Source organism: Entelurus aequoreus, linkage group LG17, assembly GCF_033978785.1.
Source record: "Entelurus aequoreus isolate RoL-2023_Sb linkage group LG17, RoL_Eaeq_v1.1, whole genome shotgun sequence".
NCBI classification, from domain to species: Eukaryota; Metazoa; Chordata; class Actinopteri; order Syngnathiformes; family Syngnathidae; genus Entelurus; species Entelurus aequoreus.
The window spans coordinates 38,393,912-38,420,237 of NC_084747.1; the positions used below are offsets into that span (position 1 = coordinate 38,393,912).

Sequence of the window (26,326 nt, forward strand, 5' to 3'; positions counted from 1 at the left end):
GATGGATTTTTCAAATTGACTGTGTCCATCCATCCATTTTGTACCGCTTGACTGTGTATCGGTTTTAAAAGTGGTCAACAAATGAAATAACAAGTGCGTGTAAAACATTTTACGTTCTCCCCCTCTGGCCAACATATGTAATAACAAGCGTGTGTAAGAAATTGAAATGTGCCCCCTTTGGCCAAAATTAATAAAAATTAAAAAATGAAATAAATATATATATAGAGACATACTGTAATATTTTGAAGTAAATGATGAAGATTAGAAACCAGTTACAAAAAAAAAAAAAAAAGATTAACTGAAAGCTTATCTTTTTATATTTGCATAATATGTATATATTATTAAAGGCCTACTGAAATGAAATTTTCTTATTTAAACGGGGATAGCAGGTCCATTCTATGTGTCATACTTGATCATTTCGCAATATTGCCATATTTTTGCTGAAAGGATTTAGTAGAGAACATCGACGATAAAGTTCGCAACTTTTGGTCGCTGATAAAAAAGCCTTGCCTGTACCGGAAGTAGCGTGACATCACAGGTTGTGGAGCGCCTCACATCTGCACATTGTTTACAATCATGGCCAGCAGCAACGAGAGTGATTCGGACCGAGAAAGCGACGATTACCCCATTAATTTGAGCGAGAATGAAAGATTTGTGGATGAGGAAAGTGAGAGTGAAGGATTAGAGGGCAGTGGAAGTGATTCAGACAGGGAAGATGCTGTGAGAAGCGGGTGGGACCTGATATTCAGCTGGGAATGACTAAAACAGTAAATAAACTCAAGACATATATTAGCCACAATACAATTAGGCTTATATTTAATATGCCACAAATTAATCTGCATAACAAACACCTCCCCACACCCGTCCATATAACCAAAAAATACAAATCAAACACCCGCACAACACACTCAATCCCACAGCCCAAAGTACCGTTCACCTCCATAAAGTTCATACAGCACATATATTTCCCCAAAGTTACGTACGTGGCATGCACATAGCGGCACGCACGTACGGGCAAGCGATCAAATGTTTGGAAGCCAAAGCTGTACTCACGGTAGCGCGTCTGCTATCCAACTCAAAGTCCTCCTGGTTGTGTTGCTGTAGCCAGCCGCTAATACACCGATCCAACCTACAGCTTTCTTCTTTGCTGTCTTCATTGTTCATTAAACAAATTGCAAGATTCACCAACACAGATGTCCAGAATACTGTGGAATTTTGCGATGAAAACAGACGACTTAATAGCTGGCCACAATGGTGTCCCAATATGTCCGCACAATCCGTGACGTCACGCGCAAACGTCATCATACCGAGACATTTTCAGCAGAATATTTCACGGGAAATTTAAAATTGCACTTTACTAATCTAACCCGGCTGTATTGACATGTGTTGCAATGTTAAGATTTCATCATTGATATATAAACTATCAGACTGCGTGGTCGGTAGTAGTGGGTTTCAGTAGACCTTTAATGTTGTAAATACAAATATTTATAAATCTATAAAGGGTGGTCTAAAGAGGTAGGCATTTTTCGGAGGTCTCAAGAATGTAACAAATACAAGAATGTGTGTATGTGTGTATGTGTGTGTGTGTGTGTGTTTATCCATCCATCCATCCATGTTTTACCGCTTGTCTCTTTCTGAGTCGCGGGGGGTGCTGGAGCCTTATCAGAATCAGAATCAGAATCAGAATCGTTTTATTGCCATTGTTTGAGAACGGGTTCACAAACTAGGAATTTTTCTTGGTGCAAACGTGCGACATAAAACACGTATAACACATATTTGGTATAAAAAAGAGCTGTGACTGAGCTATCAGATAGACTTAGAAGGGATTCAAGGAATTCAAGGAGCTACTGTTAGGAGTTATTGTTCATTTGCCTGATGGCCGAGGGGAAAAAACTGTTCAGGTGGCGGGAGGTGTGGGTCTGGATGGAGCGTAGTCTCCTGCCTGAGGGGAGAGGGGAGAATAGTGTGTGTCCAGGGTGAGAAGAGTCAGCTGTGATCCGACCCACACGCCTCCTGGTCCTGGAGGAAAACAAGTCCTGGAGGGATGGGAGCTTGCAGCCAATCACCTTCTCAGCAGCACGTACGATGCGCTGCAGTCTATTCTTATCCTGGACTGTGGCGCCGGGGAACCACACTGTGATGGAGGAGGTCAGGATGGACTCTATGATGGCTGAGTAAAACTGCACCAGCATCTCTGTCGGCACCTTAAGTTTCCTCAGCTGCCGCAGGAAGTACATCCTCTGCTGGGCCTTCTTGATGAGGGAGCTGATGGTCAGCTCCCACTTGAGGTCCTGGGTGATGGTGGTGCCCAAGAAACGGAAGGAGTCCACAATGGAGACGGGGGTGGGAGAGTCTATCAGGGTGAGGGGGGATGGTGGGGCTGTGACTTTCCTGAAGTCCATGATCATCTCCACTGTTTTCTGGGCGTTCAGCTCCAGGTTGTTGAGGCTGCACCAGGACGTCAGCCGGTCCACCTCTCTCCTGTAGGCGGACTCATCGCCATTCGAGATGAGCCCGATGAGGGTGGTGTCATCCGCAAACTTGAGCAGTTTTACGGATTGGTGACTGGAGGTGCAGCAGTTTGTATACAGGGAGAAGAGCCAGGGGGAGAGTACACAGCCCTGAGGAGTACCAGTGTTTGTGGTTCGACTGTCCGAGACAATCTTCCCCAGCCGGTCTGTCAGGAAGTCATTAATCCAACTGCAGAGGGAGTTGGGCACGCTGAGCTGGTAGAGCTTGTCTCGTAGCAGTCCAGGGAGGATGGTGTTGAAGGCAGAGCTGAAATCCACAAACAGGATCCTAGCGTAGGTTCCTGGGGAGTCCAGATGCTCCAGGATGAAGTGGAGGGCCAGGTTCACTGCATCATCCACAGACCTGTTGGCTCTGTAGGCGAACTGCAGTGGGTCCAGGAGGGGGGCGGTGATGTCCTTGAGGTGGGGCAGGACCAAGCGCTCAAAGGACTTCAAGACCACAGACGTCAGCGCGTCCGGCCTGTAGTCATTTAGTCCTGTGATCCGTGCTTTCTTGGGGACAGGGACAATGGTAGAGGTCTTAAAGCAGGACGGCACGCGGCATAGCTCCAGAGAGGTGTTAAAAATGTCAGTGACGACAGGAGCCAGCTGGTCCGCACAGTGTCTGAGAGTGGAGGGGGAGACACCATCCGGCCCGGGGGCTTTCCGCGTATTCAGCTTCAAGAACTGCCAGCGTACATCCTCTTCTTTGATGGAGAGGGTCTTTACAGTCTTATGATGTTTTTGGAGTCCTGTGATGTCATTGGAGTCCTTTGAGTCCTTTAACTCCTTTAATGATGTGCTGGCATTGGTGGGGAGGGTGATGGTGGGGGGAGCATGGCTTTGATGAGCTGAAGGCCGTTCATGACGACAGTAATGTGTGTTGAGGCCCTGAGCGAGAGTCCGGTCATTCAGGAGCGAGAGTCCGGTCATTCAGGGCCTGGGGGGTTTTGGGCTTATAGTTCATAAGGGCCCTTAGACCTCTCCAAACTGCCGCAGAATCATTGGAGCGGAACTGTTCCTGTAGACGGTTAGAGTACACAGATTTAGCTTTCTCCACTTCCCTGGTGAAGTGGTACTTAGCTTCTCTGTATGTACTTCGGTCCCCGCTTCTCCACGCAGCCTCCTTCTTCTTGCGCAGCTGTCGGAGCTTGGGTGTGAACCAGGGCTTGTCGTTGTTATAACAAACCCTGGTGCGCGTTGGAATGATGCGCGCCTCATTGAACTGTACGTATGAGGTCACAGTGTCCGTATACTCGTCCAGATTGTTTGTGGCCGCTCCAATTGCCTCCCAGTCTGTCGTTTCCCAACAAGCACGCAACTCGTCCAGACTCGGCGGTGAAACACTTAATGTTCCTCATAACAGGTTTAGCCAGTTTCAGTCTCTGTCTGTATGAAGGCATTAAGTGCACCATCAGCAGCGCGCGGGACTGCATGAAAAGCCTTGCTCAGTGTAGTGTAGCAGTGATCCAGCGTGTTCTCCTCTCTGGTCGGGCATTTAATAAACTGTCTATACTTTGGTAATTCCTGGCTCAAATTTCCCTTGTTAAAGTCACCAAGCACGATAACAAGAGAGTCAGGAAAAGACCGTTCCACATGTAAGATCTGTCCTGCGAGCGCGCGCTGAGCGTCACGCACGTCCGCGCCGGGCGGGATGTAAACAGCCACGAGAATGAATGAAACAATCTCACGCGGTGAGTAAAAGGGCTTACAGTGGATGAAATAATATTCCAGAGAGGAGGAACAGTGTCTAAAAATGACAGTCACGTCTGTGCACCAGCTATTGTTGATAAAGAAGCATAGTCCCCCGCCTCTTTTTTTGCCAGAGAGCGCCGCGTCTCGGTCCGCGCGGAGGAGATGAAAGCCCTCCAGTTGAAGCGCGCTGTCCGGGACACTTGCGCTCAGCCAAGTCTCCGTGAAACACAACACACATGATGAGGAGAAGTCCTTGTTCCTTCTCATCAGCAACGCTAGCTCGTCCATCTTGTTGGCAAGTGAGCGGACGTTGGAGAGGAAGATGCCTGGTAGAGGCGTGCGTAATCCCCGCTCTCTTTCCTCGTCGATGCGGTTTCCCTCTTTTGATCGCAGAATGGACCAAATCCGCAGCTGACGCTAAGATGACCGGTAACAAGTCCATAGGGATGGTGGATCTGATGTTCAGTAGCTCTTCACGGGTGTAAGAGCACCCGGAAACACAATTTATGTACAAAAACAAATCTCAGCTAATTTTATTTTATTTACATACAGATAGATGAAAACATTATGGCCACATTTTTATTGAACTTTCAGGAAATGTCAGAAATGGGATAAGTGACAAGTACATTACATTATGGGGCTGATCTGGATGACCGTCTGGATTAAGGACCTTTTTGTTTTTGGAAGATCAGGCCTGCTCTCCAAATGCTTTTCTAGTCACTTAATGCAGTGAGCTGCGGGTGAGGTTAATGGCTGGTGAGGCAGACAGTACGTGTCCATGCACTAAATTAGTCAGATTTTTCAAAAAGTTTGGCTCTACTACTACCCTACTACTTTTGAGGTTGTTTATTTCTCTTTTTAATTCTTGCAACGTTAATAAAGGTTGCCCATTTAGGATATCATGAAAAAGAAAACAATTTACTTAAGGTAAAAATGTTGTTTTCAAATACCTCGTTTTACACAATTTTTTTTTTTTTACCAATAGTACAATTAAGCACAAGCTGGAGACCTATTTCTTTTTTTCTTGACTACAGCTGTAATATAACCCACCATAGAGCCGAATAAAATTTTAGTAATAGTCTAATCAAAGTCAACAAGAGGTTTACAATTCGTGTTTCCAAAGTGTCACTGAATGCACCACACTGCTACAGTTAGTATAACCAAACAATTAAAGATTAAATGGCGCTTGATGGCTGTCTTTCGTAGTTTTTCAGAGAGCAAAGTTGTCTTAAACATGTGTGTGAATTCAGGAAATAAGTCATAGCAAAATACAGAGATGGCATTTTTGGTCATTTGGATTTACATTGCTTCTAATGGGAAGAATTGTTTTGGTTTCCATACAATTCGGTTTTTAAAGGACCCACTGGAACAGATTAATAGCGATGACACTAATTACTTCTTAGTCTCATTGACAGTTACATGTTTTATTATAAAACTGAGTACCATATATGGTCTTACCAATATTTATTTGTATACTAATTCCATGTTCCTTTCCTTATCCAGGAAAATATGTTACTTTGTTGTAAAAGTCTTCACAGTTTTTTCTTAGTCTGAAAGTCCAATTTAAAGATATATACCGGTACTAGCATCTTAGTGGGCCAGAATACTGTGCACCTTGCCCTTTGACATGTCTCTGCAGTTCATTGTCTGTTCATTGGCTCACGCAGACTCATCTCATGCATGGTCTCTGCCCTGGATTTGATCAAGAAATGTGCAAATTCAATCGCTACTGTCCGTTTGTTGACATTTGTGTTCGGTACAGAGGTGGGCGACTTCTTGGCTCTGGACCTCGGAGGGACCAACTTCCGTGTGATGCTGGTCAAGGTGGGTGCAGATGAGGAGAGGAGCTGGAAGGTTGAGACCAACAACCAGATGTACTCCATTCCTGAAGATGCCATGACCGGGACGGCTGAGATGGTGAGTTATATATCTTGTAAAAATTGTGTCATAGAGGTCCCTTACTATTGTGCAATACTAAGATATTGAAATAATAGCAGTAATGCCCCTAAGAGCTAGCTGACAACTAGCTAAATCACTAACTGGCAGCTGGTGCAATAATCACTAGCTGACAACCAGAGCTAAAATCACTAGTTGTCAACTAGTGTGCTAATCGGTACCTAGCAACTACACCGCTAGCTGGCAAATCGATAACTGGCAACTAGAACGCTAATCACAACTGGCAACTGGTGTACTAATCGCTCACAGACAAATAGAGCTAAAATCTAAAATCGATAGTTGGCAACTAATGTGCTAAAAATCGCTAGTTAGCAACTAGACTGCTAATGGCTAGCTGGCAACTAGCGCACAAATCGCTACCTGGCAAATAAAGCACTAATCACTTGCTGGCAACTGGTGCACTAATCACTAGCTGGCAACTAAAGTGTTAATTGCTAACTGGCAATGAGTCTGTAAATTGCTAACTGGCAACTAATCCGCAAATTGCCAGATAGCAACTAGAGCGCTAATTGCTAGCTGGAAACTGGTGCACTCTAGCTGACAACTAGAGCTAAAATTGATAGTTGTCAACTAGTGTGGTAATCGCTAGCTCGGAACTAGACAGATAATTGCTACCCAGCAACTAGACCTTGACTACTAACCATTAGCTGGCAACTAGTCCGCTAATCGCTAGCCAGCAACTAGAGAGCTAATCTCTACCTGGCAACTGCTGCACTAATCGCTAGCTGACAACTGGAGCTCTAATGAATAGTTGTCAACTAGTGTGCTAATCGCTAGCTAGGAAGTAGACTGTTAATTGCTAGCTAGAAACTAGACCTAGACCACTAACCGTTAGCTGGCAACCAGTGCACAAATTGCTAGCTGGCAACTAGTCCGCAAATCCCTAGCTTGCAACTAGAGAGCTGATCGCTAGCTGGCAAGTGCATTCATCGCTAGGCGACAACTAGAGATAAAATCGCTAGTGGGGAACTAGTGTGCTAATCGCTAGCTAACAACTTGATCGCTAGCCACTAGTGGACAACTTGTCTGTAAATTCCTACCTGGCAACTAAAGTGCAAATCACTAGCTGACAACTGGAGCGCTAATCGCTAGATGGGAACTCGAGTGCTAATAGCTAGCTATCGTAAATATTAAATATCTTAAATAATTTACATTTGTCGTAAAATGTTATGTATGAAAAAGTCCAATCAACTAAATATTTTACGACCCCCTGCAGTACTTCTGCAGAACCCCTAGGTGTCACGGATCCCTGTTGATAGAGACAATGCCACAGATGTAGCAAGTGTTGAGGTTAGGCAAGCTGACAGCAGAATACAGTAAGACGACACATTCCAGGGTTGCTTTTTATAGTGGCCAGTGCAGTAATCGTTATATCAATGCAGCATCTTGATATGCCACACCTGTGAGATGGATGATTAACCTCTACAAAGGAGAATTAGACAGATTTGTCAACAACATTTGAATAAAAAAGGCCTTGTATGAACACAGAAACAGTTTTGCATCTTTGAGTTCAGCTCATGAAAAATGGGAGCAAAAACAAAAGTGTTTTTATATTTCTGTTCAGTGTAAAAATCGTGTTTTTTTTAGCTTGCTAACAATAAATCAGCTTTTTTGCTCAAATACTTGGCCAGAATACTTTGTTGATTTGCAACTTATTGTGAGTAAGAATTCCCGGGGCTCAATTATTAGCAACCTAATGGCCAATTTAAAAAAAAAGGGGGTTCATACGCATGCACACACTTCTTGGCAACTTTGGGGCAGAGAGACATGCTGCCCAACGCATCAGTTAAAGCAGGGGTGTCAAACATACGGCCAGAGGGCCGGATCAGGCCCGCGAACAGGTTTTATCTTGTCCGCGGGATGAGTTTGCTAAGTATAAAAATTAACCTGAAATTTTTGAATGAAAGAAACAGCTGTTCTAAATATGTCCACTAGATGTCACAACAGCAATTCTTTGTATCTTTGTAGACGATGCTACATGTGTACAAAATAAACCACATGATGTTAGTACATCAGTCAAGGAAAATTATCAAACTACATAAATAACATAATGTAATTTGATTTTGGTATAATTTTTTTATCTTGATAGATTTAAAATGAACACTAATGGTTGAGACTGATGAATATTATCACAATTTGTTCAGAAAATATAAATGACGACAAATAGAGATAGATTACTATTAACCGCAACATGTAAGAGTAAAAACAAACAAAAACCCAACAACATTATGATTTGTACATTTTCAGAATGTGCTTGTTCTATTTTTAAACAAAGAAAACAATCTGAAGTTGTCTTTATTTTTAAGTTATCATGCCGTGATTTTACCAGTCCGGCCCACTTGGGAGTAGTTTTTTCTCCATGTGGCCCCCGATCTAAAGTGAGTTTGACATCTCTGAGATAAAGGCTAGGGAGCTGGCAGAAAGGTTTGCAGGAAAAAACGTTTTTTAACACTCGAGTGCCATCTGCTGGATCTAACGGGGCACTACATTACTTGCAAACTCACCCTTGTCTGTTTTTTATCCATCCATCCATCCATTTTCTACCGCTTATTCCCTTCGGGGTCGCGGGGGGCGCTGGAGCCTATCTCAGCTACAATCGGGCGGAAGGCAGGGTACACCCTGGACTGTGTTGGCAGGGCCAACACAGATAGACAGACAACATTCACACTCACATTCACACACTAGGGCCAATTTAGTGTTGCCAATCAACCTATCCCCAGGTGCATGTCTTTGGAGGTGGGAGGAAGCCGGAGTACCCGGAGGGAACCCACGCAGTCACGGGGAGGACATGCAAACTCCACACAGAAAGATCCCGAGCCCGGGATTGAACTATAATTAAAGTTAAAGTACCAATGATTGTCACACACGCTAGGTGTGGTGAAATGTGTCTTCTGCATTTGACCCATCCCCTTGTTCACCCCCTGGGAGGTGAGGGAAGCAGTGAGCAGCAGCGGTGGCTGCGCCCGGGAATAATTTTTGGTGATTTAACCCCCAATTCCAACCCTTGATGCTGAGGGCCAAGCAGGGAAGCAGTTAAAAAAAAAATAAAATAAAGACCACCACAAACTGCAAGCGTATGTTATCAATAGTGTTTTAAGAGAACAGTTTTACAAATAAATGTATATGCATTGTCAAAATAAGAAAAACAAATTACAGAATAAAATGAATGGCGATCATGGCTGTCAATCACAGCTGTCTCGTGCAAGCATGCATGCTTTTACTGTATGCCATTCACAAAAGGGATCTTCGAGAATGAAATGATTTAAATATGGATGCCGTGCTTGCTATTTTACTGTTGAAGCAGGGAGTGAAATCATGCATTTTTCCAAACTGTCTTTTGCTGCATGAATGGCTTACATCAGGGGTGTCAAACTCATTTTAGCTCAGGGGGCCGCATGGAGGAAAATCTGTGCACACGCGGGCCGGACTATTAAAATCATGGCATTAAAACTACAAAATAAAGTCAACTTCAGATTGTTTTCTTTGTCTTACTTTGGCCAAAAATAGAACAAACACATTCTGAAAATATCACAAAAAAAATATAGAAAAGAAATACCAGCAGCGGTAATGTTTAAATCCATGAAGGAAAGAAAGTGAATAAATGTTTATGACTGAATAAATTTACATGTGCATAAAAATGTGTTTTCTTTTTGTATTATTTGTTTTTAAATGAATTAAGTAACGTTTATGACAACCTTTTTCCAAAACACAATATAAAATGTGAGATATAGCAGGATAATGCATACATTTATAATTTGTTTTCAAAATCCATCCATCCATCCATCTTCTTCCGCTTATCCGAGGTCGGGTCGTGGGGGCAGCAGCCTAAGCAGGGAAGCCCAGACTTCCCTCTCCCCAGCCACTTCGTCCAGCTCTTCCCGGGGGATCCCGAGGCGTTCCCAGGCCAGCCGGGAGACATAGTCTTCCCAACGTGTCCTGGGTCTTCCCCGTGGCCTCCTACCGGTCGGACGTGCCCTAAACACCTCCCTAGGGAGGCGTTCGGGTGGCATCTTGACCAGATACCCGAACCACCTCATCTGGCTCCTCTCGATGTGGAGGAGCAGCGGCTTTACTTTGAGCCCCTCCCGGATGGCAGAGCTTCTCACCCTATCTCTAAGGGAGAGCCCCGCCACCCGGCGGAGGAAACTCATTTTGGCCGCTTGTACCCGTGATCTTGTCCTTTCGGTCATAACCCAAAGCTCATGACCATAGGTGAGAATAGGAACGTAGATCGACCGGTAAATTGAGAACTTTGCCTTCCGGCTCAGCTCCTTCTTTACCACAACGGATCGATACAGCGTCCGCATTACTGAAGACGCCGCACCGATCCGCCTGTCGAACTCACGATCCACTCTTCCCTCACTCGTGAACAAGACTCAGAGGTACTTGAACTCCTCCACTTGGGGCAGGGTCTCCTCCACAACCCGGAGATGGCACTCCACCCTTTTCCGGCTGTTTTCAAAATGGTTACAAAAAAGTGGGACCCCAAAAATTCACTGCGGGACCCCATTTTTTTGACTTGATGGGGTCCCCATTTTGAAAATTCCTAGCGCCAACACTGATGGAGTATTGGCGCATGCAAAACAGCAGCAGGCAACTGTGGCGTGCGGGCCGGTTCTAATACTAATCAAATAGATAATTAATTGACTTTGACACCCCTGGCTTACATGCTCGCACCGAGAAGAGTAGTAATGCTTGCAGCTCGTTTGAACGTGAGCATCCTCAAGCAGCTAAGCCGCACCTTTACCTACGTGGCCGGTAGTCTTAACTAGGATGTGCTTTATTGTGTTTATCATGTCAATAAATACATGACACTCCATTCACTCTGATTGTTTGTTGTACTGTAAGACCTCAGCTATCATGAGCATGAAGTTATTTTCTGTTTCTGCGATCTTCGCAGTTGTTTGACTACATCGCCGAGTGCATGTCCGACTTTTTGGACAAGCACAATATCAAGCACAAGAAGCTTCCTCTGGGTTTTACCTTCTCCTTCCCAGTGCGCCACGAGGACCTGGACAAGGTAGCACATCACTATTTTTTTGCTAACAGTGCTTCTAGATGTATGTTTTTATGTGTGCAGGGAATCCTCCTCAACTGGACTAAAGGTTTCAAGGCTTCTGGGGCAGAGGGAAACAATATTGTTGGTTTACTCAGAGAAGCTATCAAGAGACGCGGGGTATGTTTGCACTGAGCAAAATACAAAACATCCTGCCCATTTTACCTTGACTTTAATTGTGATACTGTACAGGACATTGAGATGGATGTGGTTGCCATGGTGAATGACACAGTAGCCACCATGATATCATGCTACTATGAGGACCGCAGCTGTGAAGTCGGCATGATTGTTGGTAGGATGCAATGGCAACAAGTGAACAAAAGCCTCACCAGTCATAGTTTAACATATGTGGGGAAAATACAGGTACAGGTTGTAACGCCTGCTACATGGAAGAGATGAGGACGGTGGAGCTGGTGGAAGGCGAAGAGGGCCGCATGTGTGTGAACACAGAGTGGGGGGCGTTCGGAAACAACGGCGAACTGGAGGAGTTCAGGCTGGAATATGACAGAGTGGTGGACGAGACCTCCATCAACCCTGGACAGCAACTGTAAGTGGAAAAGTTAAAAGTTAAAGTTAAAGTCCCAACGATAGTCACACACACACTAGGTGTGGTGAAATTATCCTCTGTTCCCATCCCCTTGTTCACACCCTGGTAGGGGAGGGGAGCAGTGAGCAGCAGCGGTGGCCGCGCTCAGGAATCATTTGGTATTTCAACCCCCAATTCCAACTTTTGATGCTGAGTGCCAAGCAGGGAGGCGATGGGTCCCATTTTTATAGTCTTTGGTATGACTCGGCTGGGGTTTGAACTCACGACCTTCCAGTCTCAAGGCGGACACTCTTACCACATGAGGTTTATATGTGCGTAAAGTGAAGTTCACTGTATGCAAACATTTCTGAGTGAACACATATACAGTATAGTACTCACAGCTAAATGATTCAATCCCCACTCAAAAAATGTTTTATCCCTGATAAAACACATGCATGAGTAGTCATATCCCATCCCATAGCTAATGTTCCAAATGTATACTAACAATGATAGGATTTTTTCGATGATACTCTAAAATATTTTTGGGTTTGGGAGCCTCCCCAACGCAAGTTAACGTAGTAAATGCTAAGATCACGCCAAACATCCCGTCCCGTCTTATTCGCAAGCAATAAGACGGGATGAGTTAAACCTTTTAAACCTTTTATTGATCAACTGGTGAAGGAACTAAAACTTAAATTGGTGTTTTTCTTCCGTAATAAGAGATGTTTTTCTTTTGGTGCCTCGTCTCTGCCACATTTTACAGTATCTGTGCTATATTATGGTGATATTTTTTTATGTGAATGCTACTCATTCCTGTCTTCAGATGGTGGACTGTGTTTACCATGCTTCTTTGAGGTTTATCACAAACTGTAGAGCCATGATACACCACTGCGACTTGTACTCTCGGGTGGGATGGCAGTGTCATTGGTACTATTTTATTTACAAGGCTCTTCTGGGACTATTGCCCGAATACATTTGTGCATTGATTTCACAGAGGAGTACGAACTCTGAGGTCCAACGATCCGCTGTTGTTCCCTGTCCCTTTTGCTCGCACCTAGCTGGGGAAAAAGCTATTGTCTATGCAGCTCCTTGTGCTTGGAACATGCTACAAAGACACTGGAAGCTGACTCAATTTGTTTCCTTTAATGCTTTTAAATCTAAACTGGGAGCATTTGAAGGCGCCTCAGTTATCTGTAACTGTTTTACATGATGTCCATTAATGTGTAATGTGAATGTAATTTGTATGTGTAACTCTGCTGCCTCTTGGCCAGGACTGCCAGGTTTTTAATCTCAATGGGATATTTTTTCCTGGTTAAATAAAAAATGAAAAAAATAAAAAATTGCTTATGGCTAGAAATTGACATAACTTTGTTTTTCCAACAATTGGTACACAGAGAGTAGAGTGCTGAGAAGAAGAAACAGATGATATTCATTGATATTAAATTATATCAAATAAATAAATAAATATTAAAATAATACCTAAACGGCAGATTTTTATTCATGAAACTATGGCAAAGCTGCTGATGGTGTGCTTGACGGAGAAGCAGCTCAAAAGAGATACTGTAAAGGTCCACTCTCCAATGTGAACTCTGTCCGATGTTTTCACATTACTTCATAAAAACACTCTAGTTGTTTATAATATATATTTCTTATCTAAAAGTTAGTTTTTTTTTATTTTTGAAAGGCATGTTACATGATAAAATTGGGATGTTTTGGGGAGACAAACACTAATTAAATTGATTTCCGTTCTAGTTTTTGGCGGTATGAACTGCTTCATGTAACAAATTAAACTCATATCCCGAGGTGCCACTGTACACTATACCGTGCTGATTAGGTGACATATGTTCAAGCCTTGTCGGAGGTGATCTTGTTTTGAGATTCATTCATCCCACAGTGGCAATTCTCACCTGATTCTCACCTGAGCTGTGGGTGCAGTTGCTCAGCAACCGGCTGTTCTTCCCTAAGGATGTTTATAAATGGTCCGAAGCCTCATACGTCAGTGCACTGGTCTCATGGTGAACGTGTCAGATTAATGATCTTGGCCTAATGGCTGTTTACTTTTGATGCCGGACGAGTGCCCAGCTTGACTCGTTTATCCCTGCTGTGTTAAACCTGTCTTCTTTTTTTTAAAATGTTACTAATACGTGTCTTTGTGTTGCAACTCCCTTACAGTTTTGAAAAGCTGATCAGTGGGAAGTACATGGGCGAGCTGGTGAGGCTGGTCACGATGAAGCTGGTTAACGAGAACCTGATGTTTAACGGTGAGGCCTCGGAGATCCTAAAGACACGTGGCAGCTTTGAGACGCGCTACGTCTCGCAGGTGGAAAGGTGAGGATCACACGCTCAATGACAAGATCACCAACAGAAAATTTTTAAATGTCATTAACGCTCTGAAGCAACGGAGGACTAATGTCCTTGCCATTATTGATGAGGCAATGCTAGTGCGAAAATGGCAAGAAGTCGAGTGCAGCTTTGATCTGCTAAGTGCAACTAGTGGTGCCCATATTGAGGTGTATTAAATGAGGCAAAACATTTTCAATAATACCCTTCATTTAAAACATGAGAACATTTGCTTTATTCTTCTAAAATTAAAAATACATTGTCTGACATTTTTTATGAAACTTTTTCTTGATAAAATCAAGTTGTATTCTTATATATTATCATCTTTTTCTAATTTTTATATATATATATATATATATATATATATATATATATATATATATATATATATATATATATATATATATATATATATATATATATATATATATATAATGTATGTATATATATATGTATATATATATATATATTTATATATATATGTGTATATATGTGTATATATAGGCCAAAAGTTTGGACACACCTTCTCATTTAATACGTTTTCTTTATTTTCATGAAGGCATCAAAACTATGAATGAACACGTGGAGTTATGCACTTAACAAAAAAAGGTGAAATAACTGAAAACAGGTTTTATATTCTAGTTTCCTCAAAATAGCCACTCTTTGCTCTGATTACTGTTTTGCACACTCTTGGCATTCTCTCGATGAGCTTCAAGAGGTAGTCACCTGAAATGGTTTTCACTTCACAGGTGTCATTGTTTTGATGCCTTCAGTGACATTCTAAATAGTCATGAAAATAAAGAAAACACATTGAAATGAGTCCAAACTTTTTGCCTGTACTATGTGTATGTGTGTATATATATATATATATATATATATATATATATATATATATATATATATATATATATATATATATATATATATATATATATATATATATATATATATATATATATATATATATATATATATATATATTTATATATATACACACACAGCATTCCACTTTTTCCACATTTTGTTATCTTACAGCCTTATTCCAAAATGGAAATGGAATAATAATTCATTTTTGTCCTCAAAATTCTAAACACAATATAAAGTTTTTTTCTTTTGTTTTACAAACACATGTACATAAGTATTCACAGCCTTTTCTCAATACTTTGTTGAAGCACCTTTGGCAGCAAATACAGCCTCAAGTCTTTTTGAATATGATGCCACATTTGGCAGTTTCACCCATTCCTCTTTGCAGCACCTCTCAAGCTCCATCAGGTTGGATGGAAAGTGTTGGTTTGCAGCCATTTTCAGATCTCTCCAGAGATGTTCTATCGATTCTAGTCTGGGCTCTGGCTGGGCCACTCAATAACAGAGTTGTCTTGAAGCCATTGTTTTGATATCTTGGCTATGTGCTTAGGGTCGTTGTCGTGCTGAAAGATGAACAGTCGCCCCGTCGGAGTTCAAAAGCACCCTGGAGCAGGTTTTCATCCAGGATGTCTCCGTACATTTCTGCATTCAACTTTCCCTCTATCCTGACTCGTTTTCCAGTTCCTGCCGCTGAAATACATCCACACTGCATGATGCTGCCACCTCCATGCTTTACTATAGGAATGGTATTGACCTGGAGATGATTGTTGCCTGGTTTTCTCCAAACATGATGCCTGGCATTCACGCCAAAAAGTTCAATCTTTGTCTCATCAGACCAGAGAATTTTTTTCTCTTGGTCCGGAAGTCTTTCAGGTGCATCTCGGCAAACTTTTACAAAGGAATGTGTCATGACCCGTTGTCATTCTTCCTATGTTTAAATCTACTTTTGTTCCCCATGTGCTTGTTAGTGTTATTGCTTACACCTTTGTGTTGCCCTGGCTCTGGTTTTCTCCAATTTGCACTATCCTCCCGCTTGTGTCTAATCCAGGTGTAATCAGTTGTCCAATTAGTCAGTGTATTTAGTTATCTGTTTGCTGTCTTGTCTTTGTCCGATCGTCATTTCACCACATCTAGTGTGTGTGTGACAATCATTGGTACTTTAATCTTTAATCTTTAATATGTCTTTTGCATGTTGTATGTTAAACAGCCCCAAAGTGTTCCTTCACCTCGCTTCCCTGCAATTGGGTCCTCCTCACCGAGCCACCACATCCACAACCGTGACAGAACCGTGACAGTACAATCGGACCAATAGATGGACCCAGCGGGAAGCACATGGCACCAGCGTCCTCGCCAGCATCTTCACCACCGCCCTAATCGTCGTCAGCCTGATATTTCTTGTGTCCCTACCACTCTGACCAATAGATTTTTCTCCCCTTATTTTTCCTGTTCCCATGAGTTGACCATTGACCCTTACCTGGGTACTTGTTTGGCCATCTATACCTGGCGGTCGCCCAAGTAGTCTCACTCATGGTCGTGTTCACCTCCCAGCCTGTCTCTACTGTTAATCTCACAAGCTTCCGCTTCAGGTCTGTTCACATGTTCCTAAGTCCCAACGGGTAGATTCTCCCCTGTTGGCTTTTCCTTTTCAGTGAAAAGGCTTCATTGACCCAACGGCAGCAGGCTGATGGCAGCCATCCTCCCGTGACCTCCAGATTTGTGTCTCCTTGGTTACAGGGGGTTTAAACATCATGGTTCCCATCCAGTTTTCCAGTGCAGGAAGAATTTTCAACTCTCCTGCACACCTCCCGCCTCCCACCCATTGCGTCTTTTCCAGCAGAAAAACAGACTACTGCGAGGTCACCTACGCTACGCCAAGCGAGGCCGCCGCCTCCTGCGCTATGCCCAGCCCGGCCGCCACCTCCTGTGCTACACCCATCTTGGCCGCCGCCACCATCCTCATCTCAGGTGGGGCCCGTGCCACCAGGATGGTGGCAGCCAGCTTGTCTGCTGCAGAAGCGCCCGCACTCCTTCTCGTCGGCCGCAAAGATAGCTGCTTTATGGACGCCATCAGCAGCCATGCCCAGGAATTGGGTGTGGACCACGTATGTGACCAGTTTGTGGACGCCTGCCTCGCCAGTTCAGGTGGCAACTCGCCGCTGCCACCTGACTCATCCCCGCTGGCTTTGGGGACACTGGGCCTGGTGACCTGCCGCCAACTTCTCCCTCCGCCCACCTGTGACTTTGGACTCTCTTCATTATAGTTTTAGGGATGTCTGGAATCTGCCCTTTATGTTAATGTTAAGTGTACAGTATAAGTCTAGTTTTGCTCCCCATGTGCTTGTTAGTGCTATTGGTTGTACCTGCATCTTGCCCTGGTTTCCTCCAATCCGCTCTCTCCTCCTCTTTGTGTCTAGTCAAGGTGTATTCAGTTTTCGAATTAGTCAGTGTATTTAGTTCTCTGTTGGCTGTCTTGTCTTTGTCTGTCTGATCATCGTATGTCCTTCGCACCTTGTTGGAATAAACTTCTTAAACTTCGCCTCGCTTCCCTGCAATTGGGTTTTCCTCACCCAGCCACCCCATTCACAACCGTGACAAAATAGCTTCCGTCTGGCCACTCTACCAGAAAAGCCTGATTGGTGGATTGCTGCAAAGCTGGTTACTCTTTTGGAAGGTTCTCTTCTCCTCACAGGAGAATACTCTGACAGAGTGACCATCGACTTCTTGGTCACCTCCCTAATCACTCAAATTAGACGGCCGGCCAACTATAGGAAGAGTCCTGGGGGTTCCAAACTTCTTCCGTATACAGATGATGGAGGTTTCTGTTCTCATTGGGATCTTCAAGGCAGCACAGCTGTGATTAGGTTGGTGACTTATCTAGGGTGTACCCTGCCTTTTTCCTGAATACAGCTGGAAAAGGCTTCAGCCACCCCGTGAATCCAAGAGGGACAAGCGGTAGAAAATGGATGGAAGGTAGGACATATTTTTTCTGTACCTTTCCCCAGATTTGTGCCTTGAGACACTTGGACGTCTACAGATAATTCCTTTCTCTTGGTTTGTTCTCTTTCATGCACAGTCAAGTGTGAGACCATATATATATAATGATATATATATGTATATCAGTGGTGTGCCGTCAGGGCTAGCAAGGCCTTCTCTGCTGGCTTAACATAACCAGAAATCATGATCATAATTAAAGATACAATTATTTTTTTATTTATATTGCCTAAATATCTAAAATTATTCATATTATTTTCATGTCAAATTATGCTTCTTCCAGTGCTGTTGTTTTTAGTTTCAGTTTGTATCCAATCAGAATTCAGCTAGCTTACGTTGCCATACTGTACCAAATCTGCCAGACGCCTTCAGAGTCAACAATACGGGCGTCAGTGCGTGGGGACATACAGGTGATAGACAGTTGCAATAGCCAATCAGATCACGAGTTGTTGTCAGTAAGGCCTTCTAGATGGCCTCACGTTGAACGTGACATTTACACGTCCTGTGATTGGATACTCATCGGAACTGTTAGCCGATGCATTTGAGAACACATAGAGTTCAGAGACAGTTGCGATAGCCAATCAGATTGCAAGTTGTTGACAGTAGCAGTAGTTGTAAACTCTTGTTGTAAAAGTGTGTCATGCTTGACATTTAATTAACATTGTTACATGTGTATTTGTCGCCATCATGTGGTCAGGGCAGTTAATATATCTTTGAGAAGTGTGTACTTTGAATCAAACTTTATTGACCAGAAGTTGCATAAGCCAAGCAGAGAAATTTACGGTATATGTTTTAATTGCTGATGCGTTTTAATTTATTTTTAAATGCGCCAGAAAATAACCCGTTTTGTATACTGTTGATATGATTCCAATGCCCAGTAGAGCGTAAATGTGTTCCTGTATAGTATTTCTCCTGCAATGATCTTGGGGTGACATTAATGATAGTATTTTGAGAGGTAATCATTGAAGAGAGGTAATCATTGAAGTCGGAGATCACTGAAGGCCTAGGTGGGAAACGCACGGCCCGCCACTGATTTATATATATATATATATATATATATATATATATATATATATATATATATATATATATATATACACACACACACACACACACACACACACACACACACACACACACACACACACACACACACACACACACACACACACGCACGCACACACACACACACACACACACACACACACACACACACACACACACACACACACACAGGTGTTGGCCTTTCCAAATCTGAATTGACCACCGATTGTCTCCAATTCAGCTGTAGGAACATCTCAAGTATGATCAGTTGAAACAGGATGCACCTGAGCTCACTTTTGAGCTTCATGGCAAAGGGAATACTTATGTACTTCCTTGTAATTTCAGAGTTTTTTTTTATTTTTATGTCTAAAAAAATGTCCCAAAAACTTTTTCATTTTGTCATTATGAGTCATTTTGTCATTATGAGGTTTTTGGTGTAGAATTGTGTGGATAAAATGATGTGATTATAATTTTGGAATAAGGCTGTAACAACAAAATGTGTAAAGTATTTACAAATTTCAGTTTGTCCCTAATATTTATTTCTATCCGGCAACTTGTTACTATACAAAATCAATTTACTGTAAGAATTCTAAACTCATAAAAGGGCAGAATGATGTGTGACCAAAAGCCCAATTTCAAAAATGGCAGGGCTATTCACTAATCATGATTACTTTTACAAACTTTAGGGGGGTACATTTGGGTGTCACAGTTCTTCTTCATGTATACATATTAGGAAAATAAAATAGAGAAAATAAAAAAAGCAATATAATACTATAAGCAATACAATAATAAACAAATGTACCAAGTATTTTGACACAGGTGTCAAACTCAAGGCCCCCTCTTTTTTTATTTTGACAGGGGAAAAAGACATGTACTGCATGCAATTATATATATTTTAAACTTGATCTATACAATAATGCAACAGATATTATATTATCCTACATTCGAAACATTTTGGGGTAAAAACATACGTAAATATCTACTTAGCCTTATGATTTCAAAGCAAGTTATCCATCAAATTGTACACTGTAAACATGATAATATATATTATTTTTAAACAGCTCGGTCTTCAGAATTCTACCGGAAGAAAAAAACTCTCGTACCAATTTTACATTTACAGTAAGACACTGTGAAAACAGCAATCATATTTTTGAATGCAAAAAAACAACTAACAAAAAACTGGCAGCTCAATCGCCAGAATTTTACAGTAAATTAGAGTGTGACCATTTTACTGTACATTTTATGGTAACATTCTGCCAAATCCACAGATATTTTTTTTTCTTACAGTGTAGGTAATATATAATAATCAAATGTAATGGTGTGACAATATCATGCGGCTAATCCTTAAACATGTATGTTTCTTTTATTAAATGTTGCATGCGGCCCGCCCTCTGAGGGCAGCCAAAACTGCAACGTGGCCCTCAATGAAAACAAGTTTGACACCCCTCTACTATGATATATATACAAGAAAGAAAATATTTACATGGTGAATTTGCCAGATAAGCTGTGTGAAACAGGTATTGGGGCAGAGATCTCTGTTGCCCCACACAGCAGACAAAGAACAGGGAGAGTGGGCACCAACAGAAGGCCAGACTTAGGAAATGAAATCATAAGAACTGTATGACAGGTTGGTTTCTAAACATTAAAGGCCTACTGAAACCCACTACTACCGACCACGCAGTCTGATAGTTTATATATCAATGATGAAATCTTAACATTGCAACACATGCCAATACGGCCGGGTTAACTTATAAAGTGCAATTTTAAATTTCCCGGGAAATATCCGGCTGAAAACGTCTCGGTATGATGACGTTTGCGCGTGACGTTACGGGTTGAAGCAGACATTTTGGAATAGCACGGTGGCCAGCTTAAGTCATCTGTTTTCACCACATAATTCCACAGTATTCTGGACATCTGTGTTGGTGAATCTTTTGCAATTCTTTCAATTAACAATGGAGACTGCAAAGAAGAAAGCTGTAGGTGGGATCGGTGTATTAGCGGCTGGCTACAGCAACACAACCAGGAGGACTTTGAGTTGGATAACAGACGCGCTACCTTGAGTACAGCTTTGGCTTCCAAACATTTGATCGCTTGCCCGTACGTGCGTGCCGCTATGTGCATGTCACGTACGTAACTTTGGGGAAATACTGTATATGTTTCTTGCCGACTCTGATGGCGGCCGGGGTGTCGTCGAAAGCTACAACGCCGTCCGCCGCCGCGCCGCTGTTCTTACCGGTGTCTGGGTTGACTTCCTCCGTCTCCGGGCCGCCGACCGCACCGATCATCGTGGTGAAGTCCTCCGTCGATCGCTGGAACGCAGGTGAGCACGGGTCGTGATGAGCAGATGAGGGCTGGCGTAGGTGAAGAGCTAATGTTTTTAGCATAGCTCTGTCGAGGTCCCGTAGCTAAGTTAGCTTCAATGGCGTTGTTAGCAACAGCATTGCTAGGCTTCGTCAGGCTGGACAGCATTAACCGTGTGGTTACAGGTCCAGGGTTTGGTAGTATTGTTGATCTTCTGTCTATCCTTCCAGTCAGGGGCTTATTTCTTCTGTTTCTATCGGGAGTTAAGCACGATGCGATCACGTTAGCTCCGTAGCTAAAGTGCTTCGCCGATGTATTGTCGTGGAGATAAAAGTCACTGTGAATGTGCATTTCGCGTTCTCGACTCTCATTTTCAAGAGGATATAGTATCCGAGGTGGTTTAAAATACAAATCTGTGATCCACAATAGAAAAAGGAGAAAGTGTGGAATCCAATGAGCCCTTGTACCTAAGTTACGGTCAGAGCGAAAAAAGATACGTCCTGCACTGCACTCTAATCCTTCACTCCCACTGTCCTCATCTACGAATCTTTCATCCTCGCTCAAATTAATGAGGTAATCGTCGCTTTCTCGGTCCGAATCGCTCTCGCTGCTGGTGTAAACAATGTGCAAATGTGAGGAGCCCTTCAACCTGTGACGTCACGCTACTTCCGGTACAGGCAAGGCTTTTTTATCAGCGACCAAAAGTTGCAAACTTTATCGTCGATGTTCTCTACTAAATCCTTTCAGCAAAAATATGGCAATATCGCGAAATGATCAAGTATGACACAGAATGGATCTGCTATCCCCGTTTAAATAAGAAAATTTCATTTCAGTAGGCCTTTAATTTTCTCAATTGCATTGTTGCTATTAATTAAAAACATACCACCACACTCGAATGCTACACTACTATTTTTTTTAATCACTCAAAGTCATAACACCTGCAAGATCACCTCACCTTTATGATTTTTTTTTTTAAGCGATTCGGGGGATAGGAAGCACATTTTCAACATTCTGTCCTCGCTGGGCGTGCTGCCCTCCGAGCTGGACTGCGACATTGTCCATCTGGTCTGCGAGAGCGTTTCGACTCGTTCGGCACACATGTGCGGCGCGGGCTTGGCGGCTGTCATCAACCTGATGAGGGAGCGACGCAGCCAAGATGCCCTGAAGATCACAGTGGGAGTGGACGGCTCTGTTTACAAGCTGCACCCGTGGTGACGAACCATAATTGATAACTTGATGACTCACGGAACGGTGCTGTTACTCATCATCTTTTCTTTTGTCCAGTTTTCGAGACAGGTTCCACAAAATTGTCAGGGAGCTCACGCCACATTGTGAGATCACCTTCATCCAATCAGAGGAGGGCAGCGGGCGAGGGGCGGCTCTCATCTCAGCAGTAGCCTGCAAGATGGCGGCTTGTTTGCTAACACAGTGAAAGACTGAGCAGGCTCGCCACTAAACTTTTGACTGTTGACTGCATGACATAAAGAAGTGCGCTTCACCATATTTGTTTAGAAGGCACCCTCAATACATTTACATTTTGCACCTATAACCATCATCTAGGCATAAAAGCTTGCTCAAAATCATTTTCTAATTTGTCCTTTGGCATTGATGAATATTTATAAGAGTGTATAGTGCAAGGTAGACAATTCCTACTTTGTAAATATGGTGTATCACTCTGTATGTCTTAAACCAAACGTGTTGCTTTATTGTTTTGTGGGTTGGGATGTAGGCAACAAATGTATCTTTACCTTCATAGTGAAAAAAATTAATTGGTAAGAAAATTTGCTCTGGACATGTGATGGAATAAAGATTGCAACATAGAGTAAATGATAGAAGAGTGTAGGCCAGTAATGGTTGGGAGCATAGACCAGGGGTCCCCACACTTTTTGACTCGGGGCCGCATTGGGTTTAAAAAATTTGGCCTGGAGCCGGGCTGTGTGTATATATATATATATATATTCCTCGCGCACACAATTGAATGAAAGAGCGTGCACTTGCCGCTCGCTGCCCGACACGTTATCGATGTCACGTTATTGATGGGAAAATGCATTTTTAGACAATATGATTTGCCTGAGTGGCTAGGAGACGCCGAGAGAACAAGTGGTAGAAAATGGATTACAAAGGACATATTTAAAAAAAATAAAAAAAATTTAAATTAAAAAAAAAAAAATTATTGTTTTTTGCAAACATGCAAACATGTCTGCGTGAAGTCCCAAGTTAAAACAAAAGAAAAAATATTTTTTTATAACTTGGGACTTCCCACGGGCCGGACTTTGGACATATCCGGGCCGTAGTTTGGGGACCTCAGGCATAGACAAATCACCCATAAGGACACAATAAACGACAACACTAAATATAAGACGACAGCTCATTTTAAGACCCGTTTATGGAAAAATAATTTTTTAAGATAACGATTTGTAGATTGCAATAAAAAAAAGGACAGTATATTTCTTACTTGCTGAACAGTTATTTGGTGACTCAGCTTTATTGATCAGCATTACCTTTATGACCATCCGAACTCCTCTGTTTGCTAACTTGTCGATTCCAAATGTACATAATAAGATGTGCTTTACTAGTGTGGATACGCTTGTACTGTAAATAAAACTGCTTCATTATACACTGCTGTGTTTCACATTATTGTTCACGTATTAGACTTAGACAAACTTTATTGATCCACAAGGGAAATTGTTCCACACAACAGCTCAGTTACGGAAGATAGAAAGGGTAAGGATATTGCAGGTATAAAGTAGACTAAAAATGTACCATAGTAGCAATATAAAATATAACATATATGTAATATTTACATATTATATATACACAGTATATAATATATACTGATATTATATTAATATAATTAATTTGTATATCATATATACATAACAAATCCCAATTACCAGGTACAATACTACAGTAACAGTTGCAGCAACAACAAAGAAAGGGCAGCATAAAGTAGAGTAGTTCCAGCAGAAAATATAAGTTATAAACAAAGACAGGTAGCTAATATAGAAGCGGTCAAGTAATTGACAAATATCATCTGTTGCTGTATGGCGATGATTATACAGCTGGATGGAGTGCGGAATGAAGGAGTTCTTGAATCGAACACTGTGGGAACAAAGTTGAAGGAGCCTGTTTGAGTATGAGCTCATTGAAGCTAACTTAGCTATCGGCTCATCTCAACTCAAGCTCACCTGTGCTCCAGCGATCGGCGGCTCGACGGAGGACTTCGCCCCGTTCATCGACACGGTCGGCGGCGGCGGCGGTGGAGGACGACCCAGACATCGGTGAAGGCAACGACCCAGCGGCGGCGAACGGCGCGGCGAACGGCGCGGCGAACGGCGCGGCGAACGGCGCGGCGAGCAGCGCGGCGAGCAGCGCGGCGAGCAGCGCGGCGAGCAGCGCGGCGAGCAGCGCGGCGAGCAGCGCGGCGGAGGACGACCCAGACATCGGTGATGGCGGCGAACTGCACGAGACGAACAGCGCGGCGGCGGTCAACGAGGTGATTGTGGACATCGACACCCCGGTCTGCAGTGGAGACGGTGTGGCGGGGGTCCACGCGGCCTCTCCCCGGTCCCTGACGGTCGAGGACGCGGCGTCTGGACCCACGGCATACTCAGGATTTAGAGGCGCCTTCATACATTCATTTTCTTTGTTTTCTTTGTCTTCAAACGGACAAAACCCCGCCAAAATGAAATCCACCCCCACCCCCGCCCACCCTACCTGGCCTCCCCTTCTCCAACTCCGCCCCTCCACCTTCACCTGGATGAAGATCAATATGCCTCTCTCTCTCTCTCTCTCTCTCTCTCTCTCTCTCTCTCTCTCTCTCTCTCTCTCTCTCTCTCTCTCTCTCTCTCTCTCTCTCTCTCTCTCTCTCTCTCCTTCTCTCCCTCCCGCTCTTCAACTTCAACTGCAATAATAACCAACAACTTTTCTGGACAGTACCACAACACAGCGGACTCTGATGCTCTTTTTGGTTCCAGCGGACTACACACATCCACCTTAATGTGAACAGCCTCTCTGGAACCAAACTCGACCAAATCAGAGAAATGTTCCTCATCACGAAGGTAAAAATCCTGTGTTTCTCTGAAACCAAATTTGATCAAAGTATTTCTGACTCAGAGATAGGAATTGAAAACTTTTTGGTTATCAGAAAGGACAGGAATAAACACGGTGGGGGTGTTTGTATGTATATTCACCAAGATATTAAATACATAACTCGCACTGATCTTAACCACAATGACCTGTGTGGGCGGAAATCAAATTTAAAAACGCTAAGCCGGTACTAATAGGGACTGTTTATAGACCCCCTAATCAGAGTGATTTCTATGGGGCTCTGGAGGAGTGCTTGGCTGGGACAGACAACGTGGAGAAAATTATAACTGGGGATCTGAACACAGATATTCAACGCAGAGATGCGCCTGTCTTCAGATCCTACAGCAAGTTTTGTAATCTACACGGTCTTTCCCAGCTAATAGCACTACCTACAAGGGTGTGTGATTCCACCCAATCAACCATAGATCTCATTCTCACTTCAGACTGGCCTAAAATAAAAAATAGTGGGGTCATGATCTGTGGTCTTAGCGACCACTATCTAACTTTCTGCACCCGCAAAATAGCTAAACCCAAAGCCAATGGCCACATAACAGCCCAATCCAGATCCCTTAAAAAATACTCCAGTGATAATTTCAATTTAAAATTAGATGAGTGGGACTGGTCCCCTGTGCTCGCGAGCAACCTGGTCGATGTTGCTTGGGATCGCTTCAAAACGGCGTTCCTAAAGATACTAAATGACATGGCTCCCGTGAAAACAGTCAGCATCAAAGCCCACTCGGAACCATGGATGAATCCGGACCTATTAGCTGCCATAAAAGACAGAGACAGAAAATACTCCGAATACCAAAAGTGTAAAACAGAAGTAGATAAACAACCCAATAATATCAACCTCAAATCACTCCTTTCAACTCTCAAAAAGCAATGCAATAAATTAAGAAATAAGTCAACCAACCTGACTAAATCCTTGAAAAAAAATTACATTAACGACAAAAT

The 26,326-nt window shown here is 42.9% G+C and overlaps 1 protein-coding gene across 5 annotated transcripts in view; it reads left to right on the forward strand.

Annotated features, from left to right (window-relative positions):
• gck (glucokinase (hexokinase 4)) overlaps window positions 1–23,860 on the forward strand; it is a 40,355-nt gene extending 16,495 nt beyond the window's left edge. For 4 of the 5 annotated variants that reach the window (XM_062025666.1, XM_062025668.1, XM_062025669.1 and 1 more), the window contains exons 3-10: window positions 5,968–6,122; window positions 11,062–11,181; window positions 11,242–11,337; window positions 11,410–11,509; window positions 11,581–11,764; window positions 13,916–14,071; window positions 22,261–22,494; window positions 22,568–23,860. In XM_062025666.1, coding sequence (XP_061881650.1) covers window positions 5,968–6,122; window positions 11,062–11,181; window positions 11,242–11,337; window positions 11,410–11,509; window positions 11,581–11,764; window positions 13,916–14,071; window positions 22,261–22,494; window positions 22,568–22,715 — 1,193 coding nt within the window. In that variant the 3' untranslated portion in view covers window positions 22,716–23,860. The remainder of the gene's footprint in view (window positions 1–5,967; window positions 6,123–11,061; window positions 11,182–11,241; window positions 11,338–11,409; window positions 11,510–11,580; window positions 11,765–13,915; window positions 14,072–22,260; window positions 22,495–22,567) is intronic. The other variant, XM_062025667.1, reaches the window with a different exon arrangement.
• Window positions 23,861–26,326: the final 2,466 nt, after the last annotated feature.